Source organism: Zootoca vivipara, chromosome 14 (genome assembly GCF_965207765.1).
Source record: "Zootoca vivipara chromosome 14, rZooViv2.hap1.1, whole genome shotgun sequence".
In the NCBI taxonomy this organism is placed as follows: domain Eukaryota; kingdom Metazoa; phylum Chordata; class Lepidosauria; order Squamata; family Lacertidae; genus Zootoca; species Zootoca vivipara.
The window spans coordinates 43,287,124-43,299,979 of NC_142597.1; the positions used below are offsets into that span (position 1 = coordinate 43,287,124).

The 12,856-nt window shown below is 46.9% G+C and overlaps 1 protein-coding gene across 4 annotated transcripts in view; it reads right to left on the minus strand.

The window, feature by feature from the left end:
- ALDH3A2 (aldehyde dehydrogenase 3 family member A2) overlaps window positions 1-12,856 on the minus strand; it is a 34,641-nt gene that overhangs the window by 17,938 nt on the left and 3,847 nt on the right. For 2 of the 4 annotated variants that reach the window (XM_088657768.1, XM_035138916.3), the window contains exons 2-5: window positions 10,228-10,405; window positions 8,431-8,662; window positions 7,611-7,696; window positions 5,303-5,511 (exon numbers count right to left, since the gene is read on the minus strand). In XM_088657768.1, coding sequence (XP_088513894.1) covers window positions 5,303-5,511; window positions 7,611-7,696; window positions 8,431-8,662; window positions 10,228-10,389 — 689 coding nt within the window. In that variant the 5' untranslated portion in view covers window positions 10,390-10,405. Of the gene's footprint in view, window positions 1-5,302; window positions 5,512-7,610; window positions 7,697-8,430; window positions 8,663-10,227; window positions 10,406-11,220; window positions 11,343-12,856 lie in introns of those variants that run through there. The other 2 variants (XM_035138914.3, XM_035138917.3) reach the window with 2 other exon arrangements.

Consider the following 12,856-nt stretch of genomic DNA (forward strand, 5'->3'; position numbering starts at 1 on the left):
CAGTCTCCAGTGGGGATCTCTCCCATCATTCCCTTGCTTTGGATGCTTCTGGCTAAAATCAACTCAGGCCCCAAATATCTAAAAGGCCAGCTCATTCCCTACAGGCCCTCTTGGGTGCAGAGATGAGCAGAGAAAGCTCTCTAGAATAATAAGAGTTGCAGAGTTGGAAGGGACGCCCCAGGGTCATCTAGTCCAACCCCCTGCAATGCAGGGATCTCAACTAAATCATGCATGACAGATATATTAATTCCTTTCTTATCATATTATTACAAGAAACCTGGGTGGAGGAGGAAATTGAGATAAATGGCTTTGAGTCTATATGTCTGCCTGCTAGCCCGTCAGCGAGTGGTGGCCGCCCTAAAGGTGGCCTTACAATTGGTATCTCTCTTAAACTTCGGGCTAAACTTTCATTAGTGCATGCATTACCGCCTTATGCTATTACCGGACTGATCTCTGGTGAAAACTTCTCCTTATTGGTTACAAATGTATATTTCCCCCCGGGAGGGTTAGCAGCTGATCTGACTTCTAGATGGGAATCCCTAGAGGATTTTTTACTTTCCTGCTATCTTAAGTTTCCAAATGTCCCTTCCCTTATTGGAGGCGATTTTAACGCTCGGATAGCTTCAAATCGGGAGGCTCTTATAAAGTCTAAATGGTGGGTCGACCCCGGCACTCAAACATACGATCCAGTATATATCCCCACTAGAATATCAAAGGATGTAAAAGTCAATAAGGCGGGAGTGATGCTTTATCAGATGACTTTACGCCTAAATTTAATTATATTAAATGGTAGATGTCCTCCAGATATTCCAGGAGAATTTACCCATCTAGGGTTAAAATCAAACAGTGTCCTTGACTATGTATTGGTCTCCCAGGATCTATTTTTGAATGTCACCTCTTTTAAAATTGACAATGCTCAATTTAGTGACCATCTTCCCCTGTCAACCAAGTTATGTGTTGACTGGCAGTTGCTCGACCGTTCCCACCCAATCCCGGTGATTGAGGAGTCGACTACTAAAATAAAGGGGATTAAATGGTCCCCTGCCCTTGCCCATAGATATAGGGATTTTATCCGAGAAAAGTTTCCTGGCGACCAGCCGGACGTAGGAATAGCCCCGCATGATCCAATTAAGTGTATGAGGTTTTTTTCTTGCCTGATAGTAGTTTTAACTCGCTTTTTTACTTCTCCAGCCTATGGAGTTAAAAAACATTATTTTAAATTTGGCGCCCCTTGGTTCAACTCCTCTTGCAAACAAGCCAGACTCCATCTACACACGATATATAATGACTATAAACTCTCCGGTGCTCCTGCCTTACCTCCATCTTATCCCCTGGCTAAAAAAGCATACAAACAGGCCCAGAAATCGGCCAAAAGGGAATGGCAACTAAATCGTTGGCAGACTATAATTACTGCCTCAAAATCTCATAACTCCCGGAAATTTTGGTCTTTAATAAAGGGAAGAACGAGGAATTATCCCCTAACGGTGATCCCGGCCCCTACGTGGGAGCAGTTCCTGAGAAAATATTGCTCAGTGGCAGAAGCTCCGACCACTCACTGGAGACCTTCCTCTAATCCCCTTCCTGTCTGGCCCAACACCGACCCTGCTGAAATCTTAGAATTGATAGCTGAGCTGAAAACTGGTAAGGCTCCCGGGTCGGATTTGGTCCCTGTTGAGGCTATAAAGCTACACTCTGCATGGTGGGCAGGGATTTTAGCTAAAACCTTCGACGCCATAAATGCCACGGGCTCAATACCAGAAACATGGAAGGAGGCCATTATAATTCCTATCTATAAAAAAGGCCCCCCCGGTGACCCAGGGAACTACCGGAATATTAGTCTGCTATCATCCATTGGGAAAATATATGCCCGTTTTTTGCTCGCAAGGTTGATGAAGTGGTCAGTTGAGGCTGACCTGATTAAGCACGAGCAAGCTGGATTTAGATTAAACCGTTCCACAACAGATCAGGCAATTATTCTTCATCACTTAGCCCGGAAATACTCGTCACTTCGACGGGGCCAACTTTGCGCAGCTTTCATAGATTTGAAAGCTGCGTTTGATAGTATCCCGAGGAAATTACTATGGGATAAACTTGCCCGTTGGGGTATAGATAGAAGACTTCTGTGGCTTATCTCCCAACTTCATGCTGGGTCTGTGGCCAGGGTGAGATTAACCCCTGCTGGCGACCTAACAAACCCAGTGCCAGTAAATAAGGGAGTACGCCAGGGCTGTATCTTAGCGCCACTTCTTTTTAACTTATTTATCAGTGATATGAGGAACCCATTAGCCGACTCACAAAAATTTATCCATGCCCCTCGAATAGCTGATTATCGTTGTCCATTACTTCTCTATGCAGATGATGCGGTGCTACTCTCTTACTCCAGAGTGGGTTTAAGGAGGGCACTAAAGATTTTTGCAACTTATTGCTCTCTTAATCATCTGTCTATCAACCACACCAAGTCCAAAGTACTGATATTTTCAAGGAGTCGTAAACTTTATTCATGGAAACTGGAGGGTACGAAAATCGAACAAGTACATAAATTTAAATATTTAGGAATTTATTTTCAGTATAATTTAGGGTGGAAAGCGCATGTTGAATACCTTCAAAACAAGACAAAAGCCCTATCGCACTCCCTCCTCCGTTTTTTCTTTTCTGAGGGGGCCCTATTCATCCCTGCGGCCTTGAAAGTGTATAGCATTAAAGTGTTGGCTACAATGGCCTATGCTGCCCCTTTATGGGCTGCTTTTGCAAATCTCTCACCTTTAGAGTCGCTTCAAAGCCAATTCTTACGTCGACTCTTAAAATTACCAACATGCGTAAGTAATGCTGCTATTCGTTTAGAAATGAAGATCCCTTCAGTTGAGTTAGTCTTATGGAGGCGAGTTTTGATTTACTGGATATCCCTATGGCATAAACTCCCGAACCACTATCTTATTCAATGCATGTGGCGGGATGACTTCACAAATTTGTGGACCGGAAAAATCCATGCCAAATTGTTGTCCTATGAGATCTCTCCCTCTGAATTGCTCAAACTGGATTTAAATGCAGCAAAAAGGTGTATAAACCAAAGGTTGGATGATGCGGAGCTATACCAAAATTGTCTAGCTGGCGGGGGAGTCTGCTCACCGTTAAATATCGGCATAACCCCTATTTACCGTACTCCATCCTACTTAACAACGCTTACAGCCGCGTCTCAACGATATGCCTTCCTTAAAGCTAGGTTCAATGTTTTTCCAACTAATGTGCTGAGACATAGATTTACTAAGGGCCAAGTCTCTTCAATGTGTGCTTGCGAAATGAAATCAACTGAATCTTTACACCATGTTATGTTTATCTGCCCTAGGTACAGTTCGGCTCGTGCTAGTATATTAAACTCCATAATCCAGCCTATGGCTGATAATCCAGTTGACCTTCAGCTAGCCTGGGTTCTTCAAGATGTGGACCCTTATATCACTCTACAGGTTGCTAAATTCCTAACAGCCATCCTCTCGTACAAGAGACGGAATGGAATGTTAGCTGATTATTGATAGTTATAAGAATTTTTTTTTTAATGACATCAGCAGGACAAAACAAGCTTGAGCCACCTTCTATGTGACAACCCTTGAGATCAAAGCTTTCCAAACACTAGTTACAGGTAGGTAGGCGTGTTGGTCTGACGTAGTCGAAACAAAATAAAAAAATTCCTTCCAGCAGCACCTTAGAAACCAATGCTCTACCCGGGGCTGGAGAGGGATGAGATTAATATCTGGTTCGCTAGTAAAACTGAATTACTGTGTGGCGAAATGATGTGTGTCTATAAAGTGTGTCAAAGCATGAAGTTTGGAAAGCTCTGCTTTAGATATTGGAAGATGGCTATCCTATCTCCTTTCATCTTCTCCAGGCTAAACACAGCAAGGCGTGGTTTCCCTTGATCACCTTGGTTGCCCTCCTCTGCACATGTTCCACCTTGTCAATATCCTTCTTAAATCATGGTGCCTAGATTTGAACACAGGTATGACCAAGGCAGAAGAGAGCGATAACATTTACTTCCCTTGATCTGGATACTAGACTTCTTCTGTTGATGCAGCCTAGAATAGCATTAGCCTTTTTTTTTGCTGCTGCTGCTGCATCACACAGTGGATTCATGTTCAGCTTGTGGTCCACTAAGACCCCTAGATCTTGGTAGCTCCTCCACCCACAGAGGCTTGACGGGTGGTGGCTCAGCATGACAGGGACTTCTTTGCAGTGGCCCCTAAGCTGTGGAACCCCCCCTCTTCACAGAGGTATACCCGACACCTTTATTACACAGCTTTCAGAAAATGCTGAAGACACTCCTCTTTAATCTGGTTTTTGACGCCTGAGGTGCCTGATTTTAGGACCCACCTTATATCTTATGGTTGCAAGCTGTTTTACATAGTGTGTGTTTTTTTCATTAAAAAAAAAAAGACTAATGCCTTGTGTCCATACACACTGCCAGAGAGGTCACTTCATGGCTTGCCTGCAAATGCTCCAGTTGGAGAACAGCCTTTACCAAAGGTGTCATGGGCTTTGAAGACACTCGAACTCAGGACGCAAGGGAGAAACGTGCTAAGAGGAAGGCACGCTTGGCAAATCCACACCGGGATCAACTCCCGCCCGGGAACCCATGTCCCCACTGTGGAAGGACGTGCGGATCCAGAACTGGCCTCCACAGTCACTTAGGGACTCATTAGGGAGCTGGGTATGTTTAGCCTGGAGAAGAGAAGGTTAAGGGGTGATATGATAGCCATGTTCAAATATATGAAAGGATGTCATACGGAGGAGGGAGAAAGGTTGTTTTCTGCTGCTCCAGAGAAGCGGATACGGAGCAATGGATTCCAGCTTCAAGAAAGAAGATTCCACCTAAACATTAGGAAGAACTTCCTGACAGTAAGAGCTGTTCGACAGTGGAATTTGCTGCCAAGAAGTGTGGTAGAGTCCTCCTTTGGAGGTCTTTAAGCGGAGGCTTGACAGGCATATGTCAGGAATGCTTTGATGGTGTTTCCTGCTTGGCAGGGGGTTGGACTGGATGGCCCTTGTGGTCTCTTCCAACTCTATGATTCTATGTTAAAACTGTGTTTATGGAAGACAATCTTATTCGGCTACCAGTGATCACCAAAGAAGACTAATGCAGTGATTTGAACTCAACCCCGGAGGCACACTCCATTGTCTCTCGAGACAGACAGGTGCCGACAGCATTAGAAATAATAAAGTATAATAATGCAGGTGGGCTGCGAATGGACCCTGAGCAGCAGAGCCATGGCAGCACTGGCTCGAGCACAGAGCGACCCGTTGCAGAGCTCACCTGCACGCCATGTCGATGTCGCAGTTTTTGTCGATGTAACAAGGGCTCTTCCCTCCCAGCTCGAGGGTGACAGGCGTCAGGTGCTTGGCGGCAGCCTCCATGACGATTTTCCCCACTGCGCTGTTGCCTGTGTAGAGGATGTGGTCGAAGCGCTGCTTCAGAAGCTCTGTGGTCTCCGGAACCCCTCCGTTGACGACCGGGAACAGCTCCTGGCGGGGAACGCAGAGCAGAAGCGTGGCTTAGAACCAGCTCGTCTCCCGTTAAGAGCGAGGGGAGCGGGTGGGGAAATAAAGTTCACGTCGCTTTTAACTGGAATTTAGGGACAATGCCAGAGTGGGTGGGTGGGGTTTTTTGATTTCGTTTGCGCTGAAAGGGCATACACGATTTGCACTTCCAGAAACAGAAGCGCAAGACGCCAGATTTTGCAATGAGCATTGTCCCTGGAAATCCACGTCCCGGGGCAAAGAATGCAGAAACATGCGTATGAATAACATGCAAAACACTTGGATCAGATTTGGGAAAGCTGCTTTGCAAAAACGTGGGTATCAGGAAAAATTGCATACCATAAATGTGCACAGGGGGAAGAATATAGAGTCAAATTGCTAACGAATCTTCGTGCACAAACTTGTGGAGAACTGAATGTGCTTCGTTAATATCCATCTACCAGCACTAAATATGCTAATTGGTAATTAATTTCCATTTCACACTGTTGTAGCAAGAGCAGCGGTAAGCAGAGTGCTGTGTATTTTGACACTCCAGCATGTTGGAAACTGCTTTTGGAGCTCCGTACAGTTGACACAAACAAAAGACAAAATTAAATACGAGACTGTTGGATTTTGAAGCCTGACCTCAGCGTAAGACGCTTCCAGATCGGCTAGTCAAACCGGTTGCAGCTTTTTAGCAGCCGACGCCAAAGTGCACCTGCCTTCGGCTTCACAGTCCTAAGTACCCATTTAAAGACAGGGCTGGGAAACTGCTTCTCAGCCGAAGGGTCTCCTTCCCTCCCAGGCAACAATCCAGGGGCCGCATGCCAAAAGAGGTGGGCAGGAGAAAGAGGGGAAATAAGAGAAACAGCAGTGATCCTCCTCTTTGCTTCAGGGGGCTGTGTTGCAACTGTGCAAAAGGTCAGAGGTTTCTACACAGCAAGAGGCTTTCTCGCAGCCCAGGGGCACGTCCCAGCCAGGGCCAGAACGAGGGGGCCAAGCATGACTTCGGGAAAATCCCGGGGGCCAGGCAGAGAGGCCCGTGGGCCAGATTTGGCCCCTGAGTCCTAGGCTCCCCCACCCCTGGTTTAAAACAATGGTTGTTTACAAAGGCTGTCAAGCAGAGCGTTTGGGGGCTCATTAAGCCTGACGCTATTCCCTCTACGGTTGTTATCGAAACTGCCGTTTCACTATTTAATTGTTTCTTCCTGGTTTTATGTTGCTAATGCTGCTACAGGCTGCTATCTTATGTACCGTTTTGCTATCAGACGGAGCAGATGGTTTTACACGCGACAGCAGGCGTGGAGAGGCTTCTTTTAGAAGTTTTAAACTCTCCCCCCCCCCCACCACCTTATCTTACTCTTCTTTTTTTAATAAAAAAAGGTTGTTTCCAAAATAGTTTTTCAGAGGTTTTAACGGGATTCTGCTATTGGCATGTTTGCCGCCTTTGGGAGGAAGAACGGGGAAATTAGTTTAATAAATATATTGCACAATGTTGGGGTCACGAAGAGTCGGACACGACTAAACGACTAAACAACAACAACAACAACAACAACATTGCACAATGTTGCGTTTTGGGGTCAACGCACTGAGTTCCTTTTTCCGGGGGGGGGGGAGGCAGGACATTTAAGTTAATAAAATAATAACAATAAGTAAATAAAACAGAAGTATGCTTTTGGGGGACCTTAGGGTGAAGAGAATGTAATAATTACATATGCAATAACTAATATTATTATACTATTTGATGGACTTCAGGGCTCTCTGATGGAGCCAATTTAAACTGTGCTGGAGAAGAGGTGGAAATGTTTCCCGACGCCGACTGTGGCAGCCTTTGTCGACCTGGCGCCCTCCAAATATTGCTGAACTACAACTCCCATCAGGCACGGCTGCAATGGCAGCTGGGAGTTGTAGTATGGAAAAATATCTGGAAGATGTGAAGCATTATGGCGTCGTCACTTTTCCCCTGGCAAAGAATTTGCAACGGTCAACATGGAGAATTTAAGGCCTTAACGAAACAAAGCACAGAACACGCACCGTTCCACCTGTAGAGAAATTAAGCGCTTCTGGATCACAAATCTGATGCCAAGCCAGGCGATTGGGCCTACCTTGTCCAGGTACTGAGGGAGGATTTCTTCGAAGAGCTTGGCCGTGTGTTCGCTGACCTCGGATGGCTTAAGCACAACAGCGTTCCCTGGAAGATTCAAGGAAGGGGATATTTGTTGAAAAGTGTAGGAAGAGGAAAACGGGGAACGGTTGGCTGCTAGTCGCGATGGCTGTGTTATACCCCAAAGATCAGAGGCCCCTGGGGGGGGCCTGCTGAGCTCAGGATGGGAAGCTGCCTCATACCGAGCCATACCACTGGCCTATCTAGCCCAGTATTGTCGACACTGGCCGGCAGCAGCTCCCAGACACAGGACAATTCCCAGCTGCAACTGGTGATGCCAGAGATTGAACCTGGGACCTTCTGCATGCCAGACAAGATCTCTGCCGCTGCCCTACGTCCCTCCCTAAGCAAGGGGGCCAGGACAAGGTGATCCTTTGGCGTGATCCAGTGGCCAGGCTCTTGAGAAAAGGGGGCCCCCACCCGGGTTTTCAGGACAAGCAGTTTTGTGGGCTGCAAACAACGCAGGCTTGCACGACCACAGCTCAAGCAGAACCGCAGGAGTCGGGAGAGAGAATGACAGCCACAGTCGTAAACTCACTTACCCATGGGTCGGCCCCATGGAACTGAGCGAGTCTTTATCCCTGCAAAGGCTTCTCTCGCCTCCCGTTCGGACTGAGCTTTCCCCAGCGCTGTGGTTCCCATGCCCCCCAACAGCTCTCTGTCCTCATGAGGACTAGAAACATTCCCCCTACTCCCGTGCCTGGGATTTAAAAGGTTCTCTACCCCCCTGCGACGCACCGACGGAAAAATTGGCCACTTACCTGCGGCGATGGCCCCAATGAGCGGCTGCATGATGAGGATGAAAGGGTAATTCCATGCCCCGATGACCAGGACCACACCCAGCGGCTCACGGTGGATGTAGGTCTCGTCACTTATCGTCATAATGGTCTTCTCCACGTACTGAGGGGCAGCCCATTCGGGGAGTTTGTCCACCATTAGAGCAATCTCCCCCAGAGCGCCCATAATCTCGTAGCTAAAAGAGTTGAGCTCGTTCTGTCCGGGAGCCAAGAGGAGGTGGCATGTATTAAGAACGATCGGCGACCAAAATAATCTCGTAAATTTCACCGTATTCATGCACGTCTAACAAGGTGGAATCTATTATTCACATTCTTCTATTCTGTGAATTCTATAATGAAGAACGATCGCGACTCATTTTACCCCTATTATCAAAATTCACACCCTTGCAATTCCCCCCCCCCCCGAATATCTGGAATATCTGGAATTTTCCCCCCCGAAACGTTACGCAAATTCCTTCTGGAAGACTCTTTGAGCTCAGTATCCTACGCTGTGGCCAAATTCTGCACCTTAGCTATTAAAAAACGTAAATCTCTTTTATTGAATAACGTATTATAACAATTTGTCCTGCCCTCTGATTACGATATTGCGGCTACAGTTCTTGGTTAAATTTTTTATTCTTTTATGGTGTTTTATTCCGCTGGACCTGTATTTTAAGTATTGTATATTGACTGTTAAAACCCCATATCAGTTGCTTTTATTGTTCATGTAGGGAATTATGCAGAATTTCTGGTTTAATATGCTGGCTGTTTGCCGTAATAAACATTGACTTGACTTGATTTCACCGTATTCATAATAATTATAAGAATAGTAACATGGGATGGGGGACACCTGGCTTCAGAGCAGTGCATGTGAAAAGGGTCTAGGGGTTTTAGTGGACCACAAGCTGAACCTGAGTCCACTGTGTGATGCAGCAGCAAAAAAGGCTAATGCTATTCCTGACTGCATCAACTGAAGTCTACTGTCCAGACCAAGGGAAGGAATGTTTCCGCTCTCTTCTGCCTTGGTTAGACCACACCTGGAATACTGTGTCCAGTTCTGGGCGCCATAATTTAAGAAGGATGTTGACAAGCTGGAAGGTGTGCAGAGGAGGGTGACTAAGGAAACTGAGGGTCTGGAAACTAAGCCTTATGAGGGAGTTGGGGATGTTAAGCCTGAAAAAGAGGAGACTGGGAGGAGATATGATACTCATCTCCCTGCATCCCCAAATATTATAGTAATTTTGGAACAGTTAAAGTTTCCAGTTTGTCTTCAAGGGCAGCCCCACGTGGAGAGCCATGCAGCAGCCCGATCTGGAGGTTGTTCTTGTTATAATTTATTACCTGCCCTCTTCACCATTCCAGGGTGGCCTTCACCCTTCACAACAACCTCCAGGCTGGATTGCTGCAATGAATCCCATGCAAGGCTGCCCTCAAAGAGAACTTGGAAACATCAACTGGTCCAAAATTATGATCATTATTTTAATTTAAGGTGCTAGGGCAGGTTAGCAACACATTGGAACACAGAACAGTTTCAAAACTTACGATTAAAAAGTACAAGCATAAAAAATAGGGGGGGGTGTCCCCTAAACATTTTCCCCCAGGGCCCTGTTGCCAGAGAGCCCTGGCCTCAGATTTCCCCCCACCCCCACATACAATTCATAGAACGGTAGAATTGGAAGGGACCCCCAGAGGCCATCCAGCCCAACCCCCTGCAATGCAGGAACCACAGCTACAGAATCCCCAACGGGCGCTATAGGAAGACACGGCCAGTGTGCAACAGACCTTGTGGAGGTCTGCCATGAGGGCTGCCGCAATGTCCTTCTCCTTCTCCTTTATCATCTTCTTGAGGGCCAACAGCTGCTGGATCCTGAATTCCAAGGGCCGCGTCTTCCCTGTGTTGAAAGCCGCCCTGGCCCGCTCCACGGCTAGCTTGATTTTCTCCATGGCTCCTGTGAGGCACCTGCAGGGGAGACAGAAAGGTTTGGATCTGCCGACCGTTCCAACTTGACACACACTTTGGATAGCCTAACCACAAAGCAAAAGTGAGAAGGGCGGGCTCTCCATTGGCCCCATGACCCCCTCCAGAGCCAAACCCTGCTCCTGGGTTTACGAGGCACACATGGTTTCTGCTCACACCCACTCCTTAATAAATTGAATGCACGTGGCACACCCTCCCCCTCCAGTCACCTACTGGCCCAGACTGGTTTCCCAGCAAACCTGTGGGTTTAGAATGTCAGGAGGAATCTGAAACATTTCACCAGGCGCAGGTCAGCAAGAGAGCTTATTCATTACACTTATCACCCATCTTTCTCTCCCAGGAGTTGGTGATTCACGCCCCCCCCTCCTCAGTTAATCCCCACGACGACCCTGTGAGGCAGGTGAAGAGGCTGCGACTGACTCCAAGGTCCCCCAGATGAGCTTCCTGACGGAGTGGGGGATTCGAACCCTGATCTCCCAGGTCCTAGTCCGGCACTCCAACCACTGCACCACACTGCCTTCCTGGAGTCCTCCTCCTCCTCCTATGGTGCAGCTCTATAAATTAAGTAGGCAAACAAATATGGGGGAAAAACCAAACGGCCACTTGGAGGAGGATCTGAAATATTCCCCTTGAAGCTTGAATTTGTTTTATTCCGGCATTGTTTGACTGGGTGCTTTAATGTGCTGTAAACTAGGGGAAGCTGTCCCTGGAGAATTCCTGCCTGTCCTGCAGCTGTTTAAACGCACATCCACTGCAAGCCCCGCCCCCCCCCACAAAAAAACACGCATCTCCCTTACCCCCCTCCCGTGTCCGTCTGGACGCGGCTCCCCAGTGACATCTTTCCCAACCCTACGAGGCACGGACTTCCGCCTTCCGGTCCTGAGGCCGACCTCCAGCCACTTCCGGTCCGGGACAAGCCCCTCCCTCAGCACGTGCGACTGTTGATTCTCAGGGTTGAATTTCCACCCCTCCGCAAAACAAAAACAAACCTCACGGAAACAGCCCCCGCCCCCGCAGCTCATACAGTGCATTCAAAATAATTTCAAAATCCACACAAAAGCTTAATCAACAGGCATTTATCAATTAGTATTTACTAATTAGTAATGTCGAATTATTATTACAGTATTCTTATTATTAACAAAATAAAAAAATTCCTTCCAGCAGCACCTTAGAGACCCAACTAAGCTTGTCATAGTGTAATAAGCAAAAATCTGCCCTTGTGGGGTTCTCCATCGGTCGGAGAATATAACAGAGGCCAACCAGAGAATCTTGAGAAGCAAAGCCTTTTTATTTTTGCTGTTGCAACAGGGTCCTTCCCCTCACGCAGGAGAACAAGGAAGGAACCCAGAACAAAAGAGAACCTCCACTTTTATCAGTTTTCCCATCACCAAGAAACACCCCAAAAAAACATCATTCCTACATCACAGCTACATAATCAATACCTCACAAAAAGGGAGGGTTCAAGGTAGAAATCTGAGCACCTTTGACACCTCTCCTAGTCCTCCTCTTACCCCTCCCAGGTGTGAATTCCTAAACACAAAGAGAAATTAACAGTTTCCTAAAAGTTGATTTGTCATGCTGGCCACATGACCTGGAAGCTATAGGCCGGCTCCCTCGGCCAATAATGCGAGATGAGCGCGCAACCCCAGAGTCGGTCACGACTAGACCTAATGGTCAGGGGTCCCTTTACCTTTACCTTTAAAAGTTGATCACTATCTTTTGTTCGGAGGAGTCTTCCATTGTGAATGAGATGGCTAGTAGTCTGGTACCATTTATGGGGAAATGTCCAGTAGGCAGAGCCTCCGGCTTACAGGATTATGGCTCCCAAGTTGATAAATCATGTGGAAATGTGTGTGTGATTCTGGTCAGAGAGAGTCAAAATGGTGTCAGTCAGGCCTGTCTTCCTGTGCTGCTTCAGACATGTGCCTGTAAATTCATGTGCATGTTTATGAACAATTAGATACACTCATTATTCAGATACACTTATTATTAAGAAAGCTACAGTTTATTAAAGGCACGGTGAAGTTACGCGCAACCCAAACGTAGTCACCATAGCTGCCAAGTTATCCCTTTTTTACAGGGATTTTCCCTTATGCTGAATAGGCTTCCTCGCGAGAAAAGGGAAAACTTGGCAGCTATGGTAGTCACGTCTGCTCAGAAGTAAATCTCGCCCGTGTTCAATGGAGTTGACGCCCAAATAAGCGTGTACAAGATGAATCCTAAAAACGTATTTACTTGGGAGTAAGCTGATCGCCGAAGAATTGATGCTTTTGAATTATGGTGCTGGAGGAGACTCTTGAGAGTCCCATGGACTGCTAGAAGATCAAACCTCTCCATTCTTAAGGAAATCAGCCCTGAGTGCTCATTGGAAGGACAGATCGTGAAGCTGAGGCTCCAATACTTTGGCCACCTCATGAGAAGAGAAGAATCATT